The sequence below is a fragment of the Martes martes genome (assembly GCF_963455335.1).
Source record: "Martes martes genome assembly, chromosome: 13".
NCBI classification, from domain to species: domain Eukaryota; kingdom Metazoa; phylum Chordata; class Mammalia; order Carnivora; family Mustelidae; genus Martes; species Martes martes.
The window spans coordinates 17862847-17885755 of NC_137901.1; the positions used below are offsets into that span (position 1 = coordinate 17862847).

The 22909-nt window shown below is 46.4% G+C and overlaps 1 protein-coding gene across 3 annotated transcripts in view; it reads left to right on the forward strand.

Moving 5' to 3' along the window:
* The first annotated feature begins 6748 nt into the window (after window positions 1-6748).
* The window catches only part of FECH (ferrochelatase), a 31962-nt gene continuing 15801 nt past the window's right edge, over window positions 6749-22909 (forward strand). The window contains exons 1-5 of one of the 3 annotated variants that reach the window (XM_080821154.1): window positions 6749-6805; window positions 11854-11980; window positions 15302-15421; window positions 16940-17088; window positions 22538-22672. In XM_080821154.1, the coding sequence (XP_080677280.1) occupies window positions 11901-11980; window positions 15302-15421; window positions 16940-17088; window positions 22538-22672 (484 nt within the window). In that variant the 5' untranslated portion in view covers window positions 6749-6805; window positions 11854-11900. Of the gene's footprint in view, window positions 7187-11853; window positions 11981-15301; window positions 15422-16939; window positions 17089-22537; window positions 22673-22909 lie in introns of all 3 variants that reach the window. The other 2 variants (XM_080821152.1, XM_080821153.1) reach the window with 2 other exon arrangements.

Sequence of the window (22909 nt, forward strand, 5' to 3'; positions counted from 1 at the left end):
TGGAATTAGGTGGGGATAAGAATGTCAAGGTCGTGGTGACACGATGCCAAGAATCTGAGCATGGCGAGCAGCAAACCCCATACACGAGGATTTTCTTCCCTTGACTGTGTTATTGTTGCTGCGATCTGGTGTCCCGTGGACCCACCGTGTGTCCAGCCACAGACACCCCAGTTCTGAGTTCCTGCTTCTATGGGACTCTCCTCTCATGGCTCCTGATGTGGCTCTTCAAGTTGATTCTTACATCAAAATCCTCTTTACTTTGGCAGCAGACCTGCTGGAGGTTTTGGAGACACGCGGGAGGCTGATACTCCAGCGAACTGAAGGGCTTCGGTATTAACTTTCCCTCTTCCTGCGTGTCCTGCAGCCACATCTAGCCAGCCTGCTTTTCCCTTGTGGCTCAGCCCCCCTCCCCACTCTGCATCTGCACGTCTCTAGCATTTCCCAGTAATTTCTTCTTTATATAGCAGTTCAACTCTATCAGAAGCAACCTTCCTACACACTGGAGTCACTTGTAGACCCGAAAAACACTGGTATCTGGGCCTTATCCCGGACAAACGGAATCTAAATTTCAGGGATGGGCCCATGCTGGTTTTCTAGAAGCTCCCCAGGCAAGGCTTTTGCAGGACGAGGTTGACCGTCACTAAGTACCTCCCCGCTACTTCTACACTCAACCTTAAGCTTCGCATTATCACTGTAGGTCCTCATTTAATTATTTCCCATTAGTCCCTGTGGGGAAACGGGAAACTTTGGGCAAGTGAAGCCTGTTTGCTATCAGCCGATGGGTACAAAAATGTTCTGTGTGTTTCCATTTAGCTTTCAAGGCATATTGAGAAGTGCTCCAAGTTATGAGAGCTGCCACTAATGCAAGAGTGCCTTTTATCAGGCCATGCCCAGTCCTGGGCTTTAATCCTCATAATTAACTTCGGATAATTTCTGTTAGCCCTGAGATAATGGCTGAGAAAGGTTAAAAACCTGCCCAAATAGGGCACCCGGGGGGCTCAGTCGGTTAAGCATCCGGCTCTTGATTTCGGCTCAGGTCGTGATCTCAGGGTTGTGAGATCGAGTCTTGACGTGGGGCTTGGTGTGGAGCCTGCTTAAGATTCTCCCTTAGGTCCTCCTCCACCCGCCCCCACCCCCGGCCCCGCCAAAAGTGCCCAAAGCTGCACATGTAGTTAAGTGGCAGAATAAAGTTTTAAACTCCAAATCTTGAACTACTTTAAACTTAGAATTCGTATGTTTCACTCAGCCCTTCTAGGGAAAAAAAAAAGGATGCCATGATGTCCAAATACTGTACTAGTACTTGGCAATTGCTGGTGAATTAAACGATTGGGTTTTTCACGCTGAGAAGTTTCTTTCTACCTCATGGTTCATTACTAATGTGATGATCAGTGAGGAACAGTGGGCAGCCATAGTTACACCTTTCCACAGAAGCTTCCAGAGCCTCTGCTTTAGTCTGAATGAACCACCCTCTGTTCTTGGCACAGGTATCCTGGGGTTATCTTTCACTATCCTCTTGCCTTTCTGTATTGGACACCCTATGTCTATATCGGACATCTCATTTCCTATGTCCCATGTTACCCCCCTTCGTTCACTTCCTCGGTTTGGTGGTGCCTATCCTCCAGTAGCTCACTGAGCAAGGGTGCGGGGAAAGGAAATTCACCGAGACGCTTGCATATCTAAACATCTGTTCATCTATCTTCCCACTTGAATCATAGTCTCCATAGAAAAATGTGGGCTAGCAAGCACTCTTCCCCCAGGATTTCGAAGTCCTGGCTTCCCGTGTTGCTACTGAGAATCCCTAAGCATTCTCCTACCTGGTCCTTGACATATGACCTATTTCGGAAACTTGTCCCCACTCTTCTGATATTTCATGATGCTATTTCTTGAGAATTTGCGTCCATCCCACGGGTTGGTTGACAGGACCCTCACATCCAGGAAGTCATGCCCTTGAGTTGTGATAAAGTTTCTAAAATTGCTTCATTCATGAAAGTCTTTTTTCTGTTTTGCTTTCTCTCTAAAACTGCTGCTATTCAGGTATTGAGCCACTTGTTTTTTTATTTATAAAGATTTTATTTATTGGAGAGAGTGAGAGAGCACGAGTGGGAGGGGCAGAAGCAGAGGGGGAGAGAATCCAAAGTAGACTCCATGCTGAGCCGAACACAGGGCTCGATCTTTTGACCCTGAAATTATGACCTGAGTGGAAACCAAGAGGGATGCTTAACTGACTGTGCCACCCAGCCAGCGCCTTCAGATATTAAGCCTTTGAAATGTTCTTTTGTCTTTTTGTTTTTTTTTTTTTCTGGGAGTTACTTTTTATTTTCTGGGAGTTTATTTTTATTTTCTGGGAGTTACTTTTCCCCAATTCTTCTATTGGGTTTTTCATCTCTTAGCAAAGTAAAGGGGGAAGAAAATTTTTTTGAAATTCTTATTCTGGCCTCAAAACGTTCCATCTTTATGGTCTCTCTCATCCAGGTTTTCTTCGTGCGTCTTCCCTGTTTCTTCCATATGGTTTTCTTCTACGTGGCTGGGTCTCTCTTTCTCTACTCTGTTGTCGGGTGGTGCTTAGTTACCTGCGGAGAATTCCCAGGAGGGATGCAGATCCTCGGGTGTGTGGGGAGGAGACGTGCACCTGCTCAGCGCTGCACCTGGCATCTTCAGGTCAGAGCCAGGTGTGGCCTCCCCAGCAACATGACCCCCAGCCGGCCGCTGGGTGCGTGGGGTCAGTTGGCTGCTACCGTAGGGGGACCTGGGCCATCAGACTTCTTTGTCCCTCTTTCAGTCCATCTCGTTCTGGAATCTCTCTCATCATCCCCACTTCCAGAGGTGCCTGGTACTACCAACCCTGAACCGCCTAGGGGTTCTGTCATGTAAACCTCCGAGGTTCTTTTCTTTAGGATAATGGCCAGCGAAGGAGTCGGTTCTCTTGGGTCTGCTAAATCACTAACCATGTATCCACCTGCCCTCCAGCTTCCTGTTGCCATGATTCCCTTTCCCTTTTCCTCCAATCCTTCTAGGTCTGTGCTTGAAAGCAAACAAAACACCAGCAGCACTGTCTCCTGTCTGTTTTCCCCGCCACGCCTGTCACACACTCTGTAGCCTGAACGTGTTTGCTCAATTGTTTTCCACAGGGCACAGCCCCGAACACCGACTGTCATGACTATCACCAATCCATTACAGACCAAGGTCCAAGGCCTGAGAACTTTCCAGCTTGCCCCTGACCTTAACTCTTAATCCTTCCCCTCCCCAGCGCCATGGTGAGAGAGTACAGATGGGTTTGTTAGTCCATCTGTACTCTATGCTTATCATGGGCTCTCAGGAATGGGTACAGATGGACTAACAAACCCATCATCACTTGTGGGCTTAAGGCTCTGTGTGGTGAAGAGAGGAATTCAAAATGCATGCCGCAGTGGCCCAGACTGGCTCACCTCTTTGCTATAAAACAATTGTGGGGACCATTGATCTGATGTCTCAGAGTGATCGTTACAGCTCACCGTCTGCCTGCCTTGCCCGGCCACTGTTTCTCTTGTACCACACACCGCCCCTTCCTGCCCTGTTGCTTTTCTGATTAAGGAGACAGAATTGAGTAATCTAAATTTAGTGTGTGTAGCACAGAGATGCCAATCATGACAAAGAATGAATTAGGTGATCCCCCTGCCCTTCCCTGAAGCATTGAGCTGAAACCAACAAGTTCATTTCATTTAGGACCAAAGGCTGAACTCAGAGTGTTGTCTGTGACAGGAGAGTGCTTTCTTCACTAATTAAGTCACCCGGGCTCAGACAAACCCTCTCCCCTGCGATGGGGGTGCGGCTTATCAAGTTGGCGCAGAGACTGTGTCTTTGGCCTTCTGTTTGCTAAGGGAAGTGGTATATACCTTTGTTACAAATATGTAAGCCAGGAAAAAATGCATTTCTATGTACATAGGCACACACACACACACACACACACGTAAATGTCATGCACTTTTATAAATTTCTTTAGCCTTTTAAGGTCTTTTCCGGTTTTCTTAGCAAACCCACATTTAGAATTCACAATTTCTGGGTCACCAGGGTGGCGCAGTCAGTTAGGCATCTACCTCTTGGTTTTTGGCTCAGGTCACGATCAGGGGCATGAGATCCAGCCCCGAGTCAGGCCCCACGCTCAGCTTGGAGTCTGTTTGAGATTCTCTTTCCCTCTCCCTCTGCTCCCTCCTCCTCCTTGCGTCTCTCTCTCTCTCAAATCAATCAATCCATCTTTAGAATTCACAATTTCTGGGTTAAGGCCTGTGTTTTCTAATCAGTTTTGAAAAGGACCTATATAAAACGCATTTTATTTGCTTTCATAAAAACATAAAAATTCACTTGTTGGAAAGCTATTATATTTGATGTTTGTAAGAAATAAGCCATAGATTAGAAATAATAATTTTTATGATACTCTCTGTTCTGGAGAAATAATGAAGTTCTGTTTCCATCTATGACCTTTGAGTCTTTATTTATTTATTTTATTTTTTCTATTTTGACCTATGAGTCTTAATATGTGGATCAGGGAGGTGTTATACATGAGGGATTTTGAATGAGTCTTTTTCAAGCTAGTACAAATGAAAATAAAAGATGTAAATAAAATGCATGAAACGGTGCCAATTCATTTTTTTTAATGTTATTATGTTGATATATTTAGTAGAGCATGCGTTGCTAGTTCCTTTCTCCTCTCTGGTCAGATACCTGTCACAGCTGTTGATTATGTGAGATTTGGCACCTTTGTGCTTTGTCACTAATCATCGGCATTTCCCTAGGAGGGGCCAGAAGACCCCTGTTATCTCTACATAGCAGAAGGGGCACAGCCCTGGGAAGGAGAGGTGACTCATCCAGAGCCTTCCAGTGTAGTTGAGAAGAGCCCATGCGTTTCAAACACCTAAAACTCTCAGTCTTTCCTAGTTCTCTGGACCTATCTGCACTTTGTCTAGAACAGAAGTTCAAAATGTAGAGCTTTTTTGGTGCAGCTTCCTTAAAAGAAATGGGTTTAAGCTTTAGGTAGAGAAGTACACTATAAAGATCACATCTAAAGGGCAAAATAAATGAATATAATTTTAATTATGAGGGTAGAGAGTTAGCAAAATATATAGGAAAGCAGTTTGGAACTTGGAGCAAGTTTACTCTTCATTTCTCGGGGAACATCTCCTACTTGGATCTGATGATCACACAGGTAACATGAAGGACAATCCACTTAATATGATATTTTACATTTGGCTTATAACCAGAAGGAGGGCCAACTTTAATAATAAACTAACTCAATCAGGAACATTAATTTTATGCTACAGATAGGTGATTTTTTAAAAAGATTTTATTTATTTATTTGACAGAGAGAGATCACAAGCAGGCAAAGAGGCAGGTGGTGGGGGGAGCGGGCACCCTGCTGAGCAGAGAGCCTCATGCGGGGCTTGATCCCAGGACCCTGAGATCATAACCTTCGGTGAAGGCAGAGGCTTTAACCCACTGAGCCACCCAGGAGCCCCAGATAGGTGATTTTAACTCAGTCTGGACTCCATCTTCCTGGAATGTTATACGAAGCTTGCCCCCTTACTTCCTTCGGGCCTTTGTCCAGATGTCAGTGAGAACTTCTCTGACCCATCTATTTCATTTTTAAAAAAGATTTTATTTATTTGTCAGAGAGAGAGAGCACAAGCAGGGGCAGCGGTAGGCAGAAGGAGAAACAGGCTCCTTGCTGAGTAGTGAGCCCTACACAAGGCTTGATCCCAGGGCTCTGGGATCATGACCTGAGCTAAAGGCAGACACTCAACTGACTGAGCCACTTAGGTGTCCCTTGACCCATCTACGTCAAATTGCATTAGCCTCCCTTCCCCCCATCTCCCTCACGTTGCTTCCTTCTTCTTTCTAACGCTTATCATCACTTCAAATAATACATATTCTCATTATTTTGTCTCTCCCTTAACCCCCACATAAGTCACTTGTCTGGTCTGTTCACTGCTGTTCTTCCAGTGCACGCAGTAGGTGGTCAATACTTGTTCAACGAATGAATAACGTCTGAGACCTTTCTGCTCCAAGGTTGGTCTTGTACTCGGAGATGCACAGAACAGTGGGCAGGGTGGGCAGGCCGAAGCGTGGGAATGCAGGAATGGCTAGAAATGAGGGAGGTGCCTGTCGCGAGTGCGGGATTGGGGCCCGAGAGTTACCTTGCAAGGGCGCGCAAGTATACCCACAAACTCCAGCACGCCACCCCTCCCAGAAACGCGTTTGCTGGACTGGCCCTCCCTTTCCTAGGTTCCCGTTTCCTCCTGTTAGCAGTATAATGTTTGCTTTCTGGTCCCACCTGTCAAACTCTGCTACGTAGAGACGCTACAGAGAAATCGAGTAATATGTCATCCATGAGTGTCTCGTAAAACAATTCCTTTCCCTACTCTGCAAACCACGTATAACTAAACTGGGTCGGCACATCCGCGCGGTAACAAGGCAAGCCGACTGGAGAGCTGAGGCACAAGCAACCTCGGTATCTCGGGAAGAGTGTTGGAAATGTCTGGAAAGTCCTTTGCTGAGTTGTGGCTGTGGTTCCTGACTTGGCCGAATTGGCAGAGGCAGCCAGGGCATTCGTTCAGGGTGATCCGGGGCCGAGCCCGGCTCCAGTACCGGGAACGGCCGGGTGGTAGGGGCGCCGCCACTAAGGCACCTCGCTGCCGGTTTCCGCCCCCACCCCCCCCCCCAAGCCACCGGACGGCGCCGCGCGGTGGCCGGCTCCCGCGAGGGGCGTGTCTTCCTTGGCCCCGCCCCTGAGGCCCCGGCCGGGTGCGGCCCGCAGCGAATGAGCAGGCGCTCGGTGAGGGCTCAGGGGGGCGACGACGCGAGATAGGGCCTGGGGTGGCGGTGACAGCAGCTCGGCGCCTGGGGGCCCGGCACCGGATCGCGCCACCGCGGGAGGAACCCGGGTTCCGGGCGAGGCTGCCCCGGGAATGCTTTCAGGAGGCACAAACATGGCTGCGGCCGTGCGAGCTGCGGGCGCCCTGCTCCGCGACCGGCGTAAGTGAGGCTGTCGCAGCCGCCACCGCCGCCGGGGTCCCTGCGACGGCGGGGGCAGCCAGCGCCGGGGACCCCGGGCCTGGGGCTTCCTGGAGCGGCGCAGGAAACTCCGCGCGACGGGGCGAGGGGCGCTGTGGAGGTGGGACCGGAAAGGGGTGGCCCTCTGGGAGGGCGAGAGCTGGTACGTGGGTCATCAGCGGGGCGCTGCCGGGAGGGGTCCGGGAGCACCGCGGGTCAGCTGGGTGGTCTTGAGCAGTGCGGGGATTTGTCAGCGCCTTAGTTCTTACCTGTAAAATCACTAGTGAGCTTCAGGGGGTTGTTGGGAACGTTAGGGGAGGGAGGGTGTGTTAAGGACCTGCCAGGGAGGATGGTAACTAAGGCATCGTGGTCATCACCGCGGACATCTGTCCTGGAGTTCCCTCCCTGGTGATGGAGGTCGCAGCGTGCCCACTGCTGCTGAATGGTGACTGGGCACGGACCTGCCTTATTTTTTCTAAGCAGTTTCCCAGTTCACCAGTCTGGTGCCCACTGAGAAGGAATGGAGAGAATCCACTTTCAATTTCCATCATCCTATTACAGGTGCCTTTGTAGAAAGATGGTTAGGACCCAGTTTATACTGAGGGTCGGGTCCCTAAGGGTGCGGGGAGCAAAAGGCATTAACTTTTAAGAAGAGGACGCACAGCCCCAGTAATGGGGCTGAAAGGTGGATTGAATTAGTGTTTTCTTTCTTCCGCCCTTTCTGTGGAAAATCTGACAGGTTCTACATTTGAGGTCATAGAACAGTATGAGAAACTTTAAATGATTTGTTGTTCAGATTATAAGTAACTAAGTGGAAGGATTCAGAGACCATAACAAAAGTGGCTTTGAAGTCAATTGAATTATGGACTCTGATTTTAAGATGTAGTTGTAATACCTTAATCATCTTGTTGAAATGAAGGAATTAACATTATTGGGTTGGAAAAAATTGAGTAGTATTTCTGAAAACAAGTTCTGAAGGTACAAGTGTAAAAGCAAAGTCTTATACTATGTTTTTAGCATATTACAGAATCAGTAAGAACCTCCCTGGGGTGGGCCACATACTATGTATACTATATATATTTTTTAAATTAGAAAGTGGGTAGGTTAATGAATTACTGTTTTTTCTTTTTGCCCTTTCTTTCCAAATTTTCTACATTAAGCATCTGTCTTTCATGATTAGAAAAAAATTTCTGGAATAATTAAAAAAAGAACATTAGTGTTTAAATTAGGGACACTTGGGGCGCCTGGGTGGCTCAGTGGGTTAAAGCCTCTGCCTTCGGCTCAGGTCATGATCTCAGGGTCCTGGGACAGAGCCCCGCATTGGGCTCTCTGCTTAGCGGGGAGCCTGCTTCCCCCTCTCTCTCTGCCTACTTGTGATCTCTCTCTCTCTCAAATACACAAATAAAATCTTTAAAAAAAATAAATAAATTAGGGACACTAGAACATTTTGGTGCCATACCAGAAAATAATTCTTTTTTGAAAGCCTCCCCTCTCCAAGTGTTTATTAATAGTCACCATATAGTACATTATTTCTGCTAATTTTCAAAATGGTACCTATTTTTGTAAGTACCTTTTGAAATAAGTCTCATCCCCTATGTGGTAGGAAAAGACTCCGTTACGTATTTAAGTGCTTGTGTGCCTTTATACCCTCCCCTTTCCCAACCCTAAGCATCCAAAATATTAAATAATTTGGTTTTGGAGAACCAGTTGATACCCATGAACTTAAGTCACAGATAAACTTTTGAATGCTTCAAATTCTGGGTTTGTCCAGGAGTTAGGAAGTCTTGCTTTCTTTCTATTCTCTTCTGCATTTTCTTAGTTTTATAGTCTTCATGGTTTTGTAGGCCTTCCACAGGTGGATGAGCAGTTCATGTCATAAGTATGGTAAGAATACCTGGTCTTAGTTCATAACTGGGCAAGTCCCTGTTACTGAGTATTCTTCTCATTTAACCACATGTGGTGTGCCTGGTACTGTTGTTAGGGCTGGATGTAGAATTAAAAATTTTTTCCTAATCTTCACAACAGTCCTGCAGGGTTAGCCTTATCACCCTTTTACAGATGAGAAAAGTGAGGCTTGGAGTAGTTCTTTGAGTTGCCCAAGTACTGCCACACAGCCTGTTTGGTACTATCAGGGGTTTCCACGAGATCTCTCTGGCTCTGGAACACGGACACTCTGTGCTACACAATGCTGTCTCTGCTTTGGATTTCTCTTAAGCTATGAGCTGAGTGTATATTCAGGAGTCTCAGTTGGTCCTTCGTTTGAATAATTAAACAACTTTAGCTACATGTATACTAATTGTTTGGTAGGAGACTACTCTTTGTTTTTCTGAAATCTTCAGATCATTAGGGGAGAGGAGTGTCATAGAGATGTTCTTGAGAGGTGGGTATATTAACCCTAAGTCCTGAGCACAGAGGACCCATTATTAGCAGCATTGTGCTGAGAATTTGTTCAACCACAGCGGATTCTGTAAGTGTAGGGCATGGCAACAGATCAGCAACTTGAAAAGCTCCCAGCTTCCAGATTGTCCAAGGAAGTACTAATGTACTAGTTGAGGATTCTAGTCTCACCCTCATTCCCTTCTGCCACTCCCTTTTTAAGATTCACAGGGGGAAATCTTATTACCAGCAGTCAAATCATGTAATGCCCAAATTCTATTCTGATACCCAATGGAACCTAGTATAATCTCATTCATATAAGGAATCACAGACATTGTGACATGATTGAGAACCTAGTTAAATCTCATGCAGTTCAGAATTAAACTTGTCTAAAATAAGGAGATGTGAGTTGGTTTGAGACTTCATTTGAGCAGAATTGAACTTCTTTATGTCAATCTCTTGCACTTTCACTTTGAGTTAATAAGGACTGTTCAGCACAAGCTCAAGTAATTGGCTCTGTTGGGAATGTGCACAATATGGATAGTTGGAAATCTAAAGGGCCTGGAGATACCATTCTCCTGTATCTTATAGACAGGGTAGGTGAAAAAAAAATCAGCAGGTGTATTCCCTATGCTCTTACAAATGGAGCTAATTCGAGCACTGATCATCTATGGCAGGTGCTGTGAGGAGTGCGTCACGGATCTCCTTGGCTGTAGTCATCACAAGGATCCTGGTAGTAAGGTGTCAACATTTTACTGGGGAAACGAAGGCTCAGAATGAGTGTAGCCTGGCCCCAGTACATTACTAGTAAGTGGCAGAGCTGGGTACAGTCAGATCTGCTGGCCCACAGCCCGAGTTCCTTACCCAGTCTCCTCTGACTCATAAGTAGGAGGAGGATAGAAGGAGACTGATCTCAGCTGATTTCAGACCAGCTGGTTTGAGAGCAGAGCAGGGAGAGGTCATGTGTACAGGGTGGGGCACCGCAGTAACCACTGTCCCACATTGCCATCTTGAGGACCTACTGTATAGCTTCAGTTTAATTTCACTCTAGGTCGTTTAAGGATGAAGATTCTTCCCGCTACAGCTAAGTAGGGCCCACGGACTCCTCAGTTCAGGTGGCTTCTCCAAGCCCACACCCAACTCTTGTGGGGCCAGGACAAGAGTGCAGATGGAGACCCACATACCATATGTGGGATAGCCAGCTAACAAGATGTGAGATATGTTCTCTTCTCCACTACTGGCAGCTAGACCTTCATCACGCCCTGGAAGGGTGCACTGTTGAACTCTTTGGAATTCCTACAGAAATGTCACGGCCTTGTAGAGAGCTGCCTCTGGCCTGTAGTCTTCCCTGCTTCTCTTTCCACTGCCGGCTCTGCCCTGCGTGTTGAAGAGTACTGTGCATATGCCCAGGCAGACACTCCAGTCTGTATATTCGAGCTCTGTTCTTGCCCCTGCACATAGCTTCCCTCGGGTCAGGAATTGCTTGCACGGACGGTACAACCAGCCCTCAGGAGGCTAGATCTAGGAAGGAGGCCTGTGCAGACCCTGGCACTGGGTGTGGGGCTCTGGGGATAGGGAATTCTGGGGTTATGGGTCCTGGGAGCCTGGTCAGGAATGTGGGCCATGGACTCTGGGGTCCATGAATCCTTGGCTGTGCAGACTGCATACCCTGTTGCGGGGGGCTTCAGCAGGAGGAGGGCCAGAACGGGCCCTCTAAAGTACCCTTGTCAGGGCCCAAGGGCAATGCTAGGGTTCTCAGCACTGGTGCTTTTTTTTTCTTTTTTAAGATTTTAAATTTATTTATTTATTTATTTATTTGTCAGAGAGAGAGAGAGAGAGAGTGCGTATGTGGGGAGAGAGAGAAACAAGCAGGGGGAACTGCAGGGAGGGGGAGCCCTATGCAGGACTTGGACCCAGGACAGTGGACCACAACCTGAGCCAAAGGCAGACACTTAACACCCTGAGCCACCCCGGGGTCCCTAGCACAGGTGCTTTAAGGGAGAAAGCTTATAGGCCGATGAGGTCTGTGCAACTGACAGTGGAAAACTGGCTTGATGGCCACTGCCTTAAATCAGTGGTTCTTAGCCTGTCCTGCAAGCTTCTCACTTTCATATCAGCAGCACGCTGCTGCCAGTAACTTCCAGAAATGTGCAGCGATGTCAGAATCTGCCGCGTTGTCAGAATCTGCCGCGTTGTCAGAATCTGCCGCGGCTGAGTGAGGAGGTGTGTTTCTAAAAAGGCTCCATGCAAGTCCTGATACGCTGCCCTAGGGGGCGCCACCCCACCTCGTCAGAGGGATTTTAAGTGCCTTGACCTATGTGCAGAAAAATGCTGGGAAAACCTGTGCTACAGCATCTCTTTAAGTTTTAAGTCCAAGACTGCTGCTCTGAGGACCTCTTCCAAAGGAATTACTTCCCCGCTAGATTTCATGCTGCTACTTTAACTTTGTCACAGTGGTGCATGGCTGCTCGAGGACCTGCCAGCCATGGAGGTGCCAGTCCATGGGAGCCATGGCAACAGCTACCGCAGAAACAGCCCAACGTGCCAGAAGCCCAAAACCACAGGTGCAGCCGGGGAAGAGGTAGGACTCTAACTTGTGGTACTAATAAGAATTTCTGTTTGTGGATGCAAGCTGCCCGCGGAGAAAGCTGCAGGGGCACGCCGGTATGTAAGAGTGGGATGTTAGAGTCTTGGCTTCCTTTCAATAGCAGGAAGACTACAGCTCTCTCTCTCTCACACACAAACACACCCCCCTCCAAGGTTTTAAATTTTTTTTTGAAATTTTTTACAGATTTTTAGAATTTTTTATTAAAAAATTTTTTCCCAGCTTGATTGAGGTATGCTTGACAAATGAAAAGCCCATGGGCTTTTGTTAAAGGACACATAGCTCAGTACAGTCGGCAAATCATGTAGGAATTTAGTTCTGGAATACGTCATGTAACACAAATTATATGTATGCTGGAAGTGTATTTACAAACCTAACATAATTACCTATGAAATGTCTGTCCTGTATAGGATAAAGAATAATTAATCCGTCAAGAGTTTATATAGTAAACTCTGCCCATTATTTTTCACTGTTAACACAGTGAACATAATTAGAAATGAAATAATAAGATTTGCAATTTATTAAAGGAAGAAAGGGCCTGCTGTTTGCTGGTGGACGTCAGCGGGCATGGCATTGTTGTTGGGTGTCCTCTTCTATAACAGAAGCCATAGCTGTGCCTGAGTCTTCCTTGGTACAGAGGCAGCATAAGACTCTAAAAGGCAATCATTTAGATAAGTTCACAGAAATAGCACACTCCAACCCTAGCAGGGTGAAAGAAGGAAAGTTGCCGGGAGCTGTTAACTTCCTGACCTTTCTTCTAGACCGGATGTTCCGTGAAAGCAATACAGCTGTGAAAATGAATTGTCTTATTTTGTGTGTGTTATTTTTCATTGTGTGATTCTGGGTCCGTTGATTGAACACTGAGGAAACTGAGGTTTGGGGGGTAGAGCCATAGGCAAAGTGTTGAAACCTTTTCGAGGGAGAAGTTTTAAATATGTTACACTATTTATACTTTTACATTCAAACAAAGGGAACCTGACATTCAGAGCTTGGTGTCAGTTGGGCTGTGTCTGGAGGGGAGGAGAGACAGACCATGGCTAAAGCCTTGCACTTCACATTCTCGCATAGAGGGTGTCGGACTAGGACAGCTAATGCGCCATTCGTCATGCACAACACAGTTTTGAATTAAGTGCATGTGTATTTAGGTATTTTCAAATCATGTGCATCTCTTTCATGTGTAAGCTCATCATGGTTTACAAAACATGGGTTTGCAGAGCAGAGTAACATCCAATTCAAAGCCACTCTTGTTCTGAGCTCAGGTGTTATAGATGGAAAACAGTTCCAAATCTCGTTTGCACATTGATACCCTCTGTGGCTTAGGTAAGTCTCTTAGCTTGGGGTTTCTTAACCAGTAATCTGTGAACTGGCAGCAATCCATGGGAAAAAGCGCTTAATTTATTATGGGTCACAGATTTTGAGGGTGAGACACAGGATCCCAGAACACTGGTGGTCTAAGAAGAAAGATTAAAGGAGTATTACAGTTTCACAATATAATGAATTTGGAATTTTCAGGTATCAAGAAAAGAAAACTAAATACCAGCTTGTTAATTCATTGATAGGACTTTTGGACAGAGGAGGTGGAAAAGTTGTAGGACAATGACCACCTTCCAAAATAGTTGCTTGGTTTAGTAAAAAAGAGAGTAAACCCCCTTCCTCTAACCCAGTGGTTCTCAGCAGAGGGAGGGGGGGAGCTCTCCCCTCCCACTCCCCAGGCATATTTGGCAATGTATGGAGACATTTTCGGTGGTCACAACTCGGGTGGGGTTTGTGTGGTTGCCATCTAGTGAGTAGAGGCCAGGATGCTACTGAAACCCTGCAACATGCAGCACAGCCCTCCATGGCCAGGGATCATCCAGCCCAGAATGGCCAGGAGTGCCGAGGAAGAGAAAGGCTGGCCCAAGACAGTGATGTGACAAGTGGACCCAGTTCATCCTAAATGGGAAGATCCCTGACATCCCTGGAATGCAACACTGCCCTTACCCCAGGAATTGGTTCTTATTTTGGAAACTTAGGCTGAGAAATTCAGATTTCTGCCTCATTTCTGTTTGCTCAAGCAATCAGTTTCCACCTATATGCATTTGACACACTGTCCTGCCTCACATTATCACCACGTTAGTGTTTCTTTAAAATTGCAATTAAAATGTGCTCGAGATCTTGTTGACTTTTTAGAACACATTAGGACTGGTCCTTTAAATCAGCCATCTCGGCAGGGCCAGCTCAGCCACTGCGGTAGTTTGAAGTGGTCTTGATGGAGGAGGGTTAGAAAGTGGGACCCCTCCGCATTTGTAACAATGGTGTTTGACATAAACCGCAGTCTGGTTTTTTCTCAGCCGCTTTATCAAGAGTGAATGGAGACTACTTCAGCCAGAAAAAAGAAAGAAGTACTGATAATCATGCTGTGACATGGATGAACCCTGAAAATTGTATGCTAAGGGAAAGAAACCAGACACAAAGGGCCACGTATTATGTGATTCTATTTCTTTTTTTTTAATATATTTTTAAAAGATTTTATTTATTTATTTATTTGACAGAGATCACGTGTGGGCAGAGAGGCAGGCAGAGAGAGGGGGAAGCAGGCTCCCCGCTGAGCAGAGATGCGGGGCTCGATCCCAGGACCCTGAGATCATGACCCGAGCTGAAGGCAGAGGCTTAACCCACTGAGCCACCCAGGTGCCCCTATGTGATTCTATTTCTATGAATAAGCAGATCCATAGACCCAGAAAGCAGATGAGTGGTTGCCAAGAATGAGCAGGAGGAAGAATGGGGAATGTCTCTAGGTTGGGGGGGGGGTGGCGCAGATATTCTTTCAGGGTAATGAAAATGTTTAGGAATTAGATAGTTGTAATAGTCACGTAACTTGGTGCATATATTAGAAAATACTGGATTGTAGTTTAAACTGTCAGATTTTATGGCATGTAAATCATATATAAATTTTTACAAATGCAAAAAAAGAAAAAGCACGTGAATGGAAGAAATACTCCTTGTCCTTTAGTGTCCCCACAGCAGGCTCTTTCACTGCTGTCACAGGGCTACCACTCACGGGACCACGCAGGCCTCCAGTTCTCCAGCCTCTCATCTCTGGCTATGACCTCAGAGTTCTAAGTCTCCAGTCTTGGGCTGCTGGCGGCTACCGGAAGCATGCAGGAGGCCCTTGGTCCCACTCTGGCTCCATCTTGCACCCTGAAGGGGTTTAGGGAGGGAGAACTCATCTTGGCCTGGCTCCGTTTAGTCTGTGCTACTGAACTAAGATTGTACCTTAGAGGATACAAATCAACCACTGCATTTTGTTTTCTGTAGGAAGCCGAAAACTGGAATATTGATGCTAAACATGGGAGGCCCTGAAACGCTGGGGGATGTTCACGACTTCCTTCTGAGGCTCTTCTTGGACCGAGACCTCATGACGCTTCCTATTCAAAAGTAAGATATGTCTAAGCACCTGTGCTTCTTCCTAACTTATGCAGCGCCTCTTGCCTTACGTGTAGCTCAGTTCTTTAGTTTTAAAAAAATAAATGGTTTTAATACATATCTGGTAGTGGCTAGAGCAGCATTATTATTTTCCATTAGGTATAAGAGGGATATGAAACTGCAAGAATTGCAGTGGAGGGAGAAAGCAAGTGGCGGGGAGTAGAATTCCCCTTGAGCCCTTTCTTTCCCAGAGCTCTGGAAATTGCAGTTGTCTTGACACAGCTGATGTCCCTTTAAAGATTGTTACAGAGATATTTGTGCTCGGCACTCAATGGCTGATTAGTACTTAGGGAAGCAATGATTAGTATTCATTCATACTGTGACTATGGACTGTGGCTGTCCCTTTTCATTTTCCCCTCCCTGTTTATTTATTCCCTTCCATTTTAAAATAGGTTTTTGTAGAGAAAAATGTATACATGCATATGATAAGAAATGCAAATAGCAGAAAAACATTTACAGTAAAAAGCAAGTATCCCTTTCCTTGGGATTCCAGCCTTCCAGTTACCCACTGGGAGGTTACAGATGTAACCTAGCATATACATATCTTCATTTATTTTTTTTAAAGATTTTATTTATTTATTTGACAGACAGATCACAAGTAGGCAGAGAGGCAGGCAGAGAGAGGAACGGAAGCAGGCTCCCTGCCGAGCAGAGAGCCTGATGCGAGGCTCGATCCCAGGACCCTGAGATCATGATCAGAGCCGAAGGCAGAGGCTTAACACACTGAGCCACCCAGGTGCCCCTACATATCTTTATTTATAGATATAGATATATAGGTATACGTGCACATGTATATCCTCCCTGTTCTTTTCAACACAAATGTGAATGTACTTATGTACATTATTTAACACTTTTCTGTTATTTTTTTTCTTTAAACTTAATGTATCTTGGAGATTGTTCCAGAACAGATTACACAGATCTGGTTTATTATTTTTTTTCCACGACTGTATAGAATTGCATTGTTGAGCCATACCTCAATTTATTTAACGTGTGGCTCATGGTGGACATTTACGCTGTTTACGTGTTAAAATGAACATTCGTGTGGTTTGCGTACATCTTTGCTCACAGATGCAAATGTATCTGTGATTATTATGCATTTTCTTAAAGCAAGAGGAATATATGCTTCCCAATGTCTTCTATATCCCACTTCCTACTAGGTGTAGGATCAGGCCGTGCTAAGACAGTGGCTCGCACGCATCTAGGGTCTGTGCCTGAGTGTTCGGTGTCCTGCTTCTTCAGGCTGTGTTGCTAGAATGTCACGTGGGGCAGAGGTGGCCACCCCTCCGAGAGCGTTTAGTTTGCTGTCTACTCAAGGCCAAAAGAGCTGGCTGTTGTCCCTCAAGTCTTCTGTTTCTAAAGGCTTGATATGCTTAGGCTCTTCTTATAATTTTGCTTATCTTTTCTATTGAGTAGTTTCTGAGGTTGCTCAGGTGGAATAAGAACCATTTACCTACCTGTTAAATGATTTAGCAAGCTGGCCCCAATCATCGCCAAACGCCGAACCCCCAAAATTCAGGAGCAGTACCGCAGGATTGGAGGCGGGTCTCCCATCAAGATGTGGACCTCCACGCAGGGAGAAGGCATGGTGAAGCTGCTGGATGAGTTGTCCCCACACACAGGTACTTGATCATCAACTCACTAGGCTTGTTCTTGCAAATCAGATCTGAAGTCCCAAACACGACTGGGTGGTGGGTGCAGTTCTGGGGGGTTCCTGTGTGATGCATGATCCCTTAACTCTGTCCTCCAGGTATTAGCCTTTGTCATGGGCCATGTAGCCTGTTACTTCCTTATGTTGCCGAGGAAAGAGCAAAAGATTTGGAACAATTAGCTTCAAAAGGAAGTTTGAGGTGTGGGTTAAGTTGAGCTAGATCATAAGAAAGAGGCCACTTACCATGAAGAAAAGATGCAGATCTCATTGCCCCGGAAAGAAATCTTTGGGAAATGGAACAGGGCTGCTGTTGGTGCCTTTCCTTTCTGTGCAGAAAGCAAGTTAGATGAACAGAACAGAATTCGCTAGCTGTCAGGGCAGCTGTGAGACCATAAGCAACTTTCAGCAGCTGCTCTCGGCGCTCAGCGATACTGGCTAGCATGAGGTGCTGGAGGACTGCATGCAGCTAGTAACTGTCCTCTTGAGAACCTCTAATGCAGAAGAAGAATGTGCAGAATGAAGCCTTAACTGCACAAAAAGAATTGTAAGTGCCGCATTTAGCTGCATTCAAGACCCATTGCACGTTGCTGGACACACCATCATTCTTATGTATACCGAGACAAGAAACTCTGCCTGCTAATACTAAGACAGCATCTGTTGCAGATGTGGACCAATATGAGAAATGTTAAACCAAGAGATGTGCACGTAAGGTGCATGAAATACATGAATTACAAGTGCATTTTGGGGCTTCAGAATCAGGACAGGAGTATGACACAATGAGGAGCCTCGAGGACCGCCACCCCTCCAGGCGGGACCAAAAGCATTTCACTTTGCTCTGAAAGAATAGCACTGTCACCTCAAGCTGCTCTCAGAAGCCACCATTTCCCGTCACACACAGGGACAAAGGCTCTAGCTCAGCTCAGCTCACTTGGAAAATTGTTCAGTCACGCTTCTGAGCATCGGGTGTGCTTCCTGCCTTCGCTGGTGGCTCAAGGGCATTTCCTACACGGTTCAGCCACTCGCACCACAATGTGTCTTGAAAACATTAGGTGAGGAGAGCTTGGCTGTGCCCTACTCACACCTACCTGACAGAGAACAAGCGCCCTGGTCCTAAACAGTTTATCACCATAAAAGTTTTAGTGTGAATCAGACCTTCAGTTGCTGTGCTGTCTTCAGTGGAAAAAAGAGGGGGCAAGATGCCATTTCTGTCTGTTGATGTAGTAGTGTAGTACTCATCACCACCAGGGATCCGGCAGAACTGTCAGCCTTGGAAAAACCCAGATGGAGGGCATCCTTCGCATCTCCCCTCCCTAGGTGGGGCTGCTGGATTGTCTGGATCAGACCAGCCACCCATGGCCTCAGCCTCCCGGCTTGGCCTGGAAAGAGTCCCGTGGAATGAACTAGATATAAGTCACTTACTATCAAACATCTGATTATTTTAATCTGTGGCCATTTAGTACAAAGGAAGTCACATCATCTAGATTCTAGGATTATTCCCTGCTTTGGTAGGGGCCAAAGAATAGTAATATCTACGTCATATTTTCATAGTCAGAATTGTGATTTTTTTAAAAGATCGGTTATTAAGCATTCCATCTTATAGAGACCTATCTGAAAAAGTAAAGTTTATTATTCTTCCTTGTAACTTCGGAGATAAATTTAGGGTGTCCGCTCGGTGGCTTGCCTCTCCAGTCCCTCAATCATTACTAATGTGACAAGAAGTCATCTTTTCTCCTTTCTCACTCCATTCACTGGGAATTACCTGCTCTTTTCACGCCGTAATTCCCACTTCCATCCATTCTTCAATCCAGCCAGCTGCCAGGTGTTTGTAAGCCTTGACCACACTCAGGTACGGTATAGTGGTAAGGGATGAAGTAGTGAGTACATCACACCCTTACCTTCATGGAGCTCAGTGACCTGGTCATTGTCACCGAGGCAGGGAGTTGTCTCAGGCTGCTTTTTAGTTTCTCTGGATCTGGGAACCTTGTCCAGGGCCTGGTCCTGGGAGGGCTTTGGTGTTGATGACCCTTTGATCTACCACTGTTCTCTGTGGCCCATACTTGAGACCCTCGGAGCAGGCAGGTTGAATTATTGCTCTCTCCTGCACGGTAGATGGCCACCTAGCAGTTTTGGCAGACCCGCTCTGGGGCTATGGTAGAGATAACTCGAAGAGGCCCAAGACGGGCCATCTGTTCATTCATCAGTGGTGCCCCGAGTGCCCTGCACTGTTCGATACTGCTTTCCAAAGTCAAAAAACATGGTTTCTACTTACGAGAAGCTCCCAGTCCAGGGAGACCCAGCAGTTGCAGCCTAGTCTGTTTAAGGGGCAGAGAGAAAATCTTTTAAGATTAACTGGAGAAATGCTACACAAAACAGGTGGACCAGTGATCACACAGAATGCAATGGAATAGTCTCAAGGTTTGGAAACTGCTTTGGGGGAGGTTTGTGCTGAAGACCAAGATTATCAGGTGTGGCTCTGTGGCTCTGCCAGGGGTCTGCCCAGATTACCTAGAAAGAGGTTCCTTGTCCTGCTGACCTGAGCCAGCGGTGAAGACCAGGCCCCTCACCCCGTTCGTGTGGATTTTCCTTCCCCCTTTTTCTGTCCTTCCCTCCTTTCCTCTCTTTCTCCCTCCACTTCCCTTCTCATACTTTCACACAAAACCATAAAGTATACTTTTAAACTATGTCTATTTGTTTATTTCTATTGGGAGAAAGTGCTCTTTACGCAAAACAGTGCGATGATTACGAGCAGGTAGAAATGTTTCAAACTCTTGTTTTTTTAGGGAAGTTGTTGTTGCTTAGCCGCTGGTGTAGAGATCTCAGCTTGCTCTGGCTTTGTGTAGAATTGACTGTTAAGTCCTACGGTCAGTTTAATGAGGGGCTATAACTTGGAATTGGTTTCACGTGATTACGCCGCGGTACAGGAATTGAGGGAATACAGAAGGAAGTAGATGAGAAGCGTCATCATTTCATGAAAGTCTAAATCTCAAATACATTTGAAAAATGGTAGTTGGGTTATATAGACTGTGACTGCTTCTCAGACAGCTGCTTCTCAGACAGTGAGTGGTTCTTTACAGGATGAATGGTGGGGAGGAGCATGGGCTTTCTTCAGATGGAGCTGGCTTCCCTGGGCCTGCTTGAAGGACTTCAGCCAGAGGACTTACCCCACTAAGCCTCATCTCAAAAATGGGGGTGATCACAGAACCCAACGCCTAGAATCATTGTGAATATTACACAAGATAATCATGAAAGGTATCAGCCTGGTGCATGGCACATGTTAAAAATTCAGTACATATGAGCCTTTATTATAATTCATTGTTGACCCTGGGCTCGTGACATGATGCAAGTCAAAAAGCAGTATGCTATTTCACACCTTTCTCTCAAAGAGTCATGTACAAATCAGACATTTTATCTGTGGGCTGGAAAGGAATGAAGTTTCATGGCTCAAAAATTCAATCAGTTCTTTTTTTTTTTTTCTTTTCCTGGTCACATGTCACCAAAGACTCCCGGCTGGTTGGTGGCTCCAAGGGTAGACTAGGAGAGACCTGCAAGTGGCCTTCGGGGAAACATGTTTCCTCAGGCTAGGTCCAGTCAGAGAGAGAGGGAGCACATTGCTCTTCTCCGGTAGTACTCTGTGCAGGCCATCATTAATGGAACAGTCTAGCGAGTCTTATCTGTTCCTTGCAGAATATTTTACCCTCCCTCCCCTCCAAGTGAGGTCGCCACCCTACCTTTATCTGCAGGGGCACTCACTCCACCTCTCTTGCCTGCAATATTGGAGGAACTCCCAGGCCCTAGGCATTTAGGCTGCAACTTTTCCCAGGTGGAAGGAAAATGCCAGAAGCTTGTTGGCTGGTAGTATTGGAGGCTCTTACCCTAGCAATCTAGTAATAGGATTGTTTCAGAATAGATTTAGAAGGTAAATTCCACTTCAGCCTCAGCTTAGGTCCCCCAGAGCTCCTCAGACAGGGAGGTTGGTAGTGTGGTAGCTGGCGGTTTTTGGATAAACCACATTGTAATCTTCAGCGAGTTAGTTATTCATTTGGACTTTGCTTACAGCATCAGGCATTCTGGTGTATTTTAGCTGCAGTTCATCATTTTACAGAAGAGAACATAAAATTGGTAGCCTGGAAGGGACAGACTGCTGAAAAGGATTCCCCTTATACTCCTTCCTTCCTCTTTTTGCGGTCCCCAGCCAGAGGCTATCCGAGCAGCCCATCCTTCCCATGCACATACACGCTTCTCTGTCCTTTCTGTCATCCACTCCTGTCCTTGGGAACATGCATCCCTGACTGCCCATTGCCTGTGTCCCATCACTGAGGAACTGTTTATACAGATACACGAAAGTGTACCTTTTCTTTCACAGTATCCGAAATGTTTCTTGTGGCTATTTTCATGTCCCATACTTAGTGTAGCCCCTGCTCATGCTAGGACAGTAGCATCATCTTGGTTCTGTTACGGCTTACCATTTGTGTTGTGTATTCCCAGTGTCATCCCTGAGTGGGAGATAGCTTTGTCCTGTGAAATGGCAGGAAACTTTCAGTTTCATGATTTTCTAAATGCCTAAGGAATTGTGTGCTGGCGGATGTTTTTAAGATCCAGGACAAAAAGATGGAGAAGGATAAAGGATGGCTAGGGGAATGGGTTTGTAAGAAATATACAGGGAAGTCAGGCAAGGGTATACACTGACTTGGGCTTCAAATCTGGATGGGTGCCTCGAATTTAAGCTTTGCTGTTGGGTTTCTTTCCTCTATTAAATGAGGAGAATCATTTCAATCGTTTGTTATCCGTGAACAGCTGTGGAGTATCCCAGAGCTCACGCAGGTGACCTGGAACCTGAGGGAGCAGGAGGGAACAAGCCCGGTGGAAGCAGGCTGGGGTGGGGGCAGGAAGGGGCAGGCTTGGGAGGGGCGAGACCCACATTCACGTTCAGCTCCACCGTCTGCTGGTGTGACTTTGGGCAGGTTCATTAACCTTGGAGAGTTTCAGTTTCTTTATCTGAATAATGGGGCTTCAATGAAAGAAAACACAGAAGCAAAGTGTCCACCATGGTATCTGGCACATCAGAGGAGGTTATATTTCAAGAATAAGTGCTAGTTCTTTCCTTCCTGCCTTTGAGTGTCTCTTCGCTCAGTCAGGAGCAGAGACTAAAGAACAGAAGTTTGAGTTTTAAAAAACACTGTGGTCAGCAAAGGTGTGGGGGTGGGGGTGTGGAGGTTGATCCCGGAAAATAGTGCCTAAAAGTCCCGGCACTAGCAAAGACTGGATAAGATCTGAGGAATATTCTAAACTTACCCCCAGTATCAGCCTCCCAGGAAATTAGGTTAACTGTTCTTTGTTCTGGGCTTTGCATGACATTTGGCACTCTGAGGAATCTATATAAAGATTAATACTTTCTCCTTTCCACACATGCCTCCTAATAGCCCCTCACAAATACTATATTGGATTCCGGTACGTCCATCCTCTAACAGAAGAAGCAATTGAGGAGATGGAGAGAGACGGGATCGAAAGGGCTATCGCCTTCACGCAGTATCCACAGTACAGTTGCTCCACGACAGGTGAGCCGTCCCCTTGACCATGGGTGCGTGGGAATGCCGGGCCCTGGCAGCCATCACCAGGGAATGCAGCAGGAAAGGATAAATCATTTTCCATTTGAATGGCAAATGTAGCCTGCCCACTTGAAACACACGAGAGTGCAGCTCAGTCCATTTGAAATCTCAGGGTTCGTCTGTCCTTGAGTTGTGGGCCAGTCAGCTGAGAGTCTCAAACGGTGGGTTTGGAAGGCGGTCGGCGCT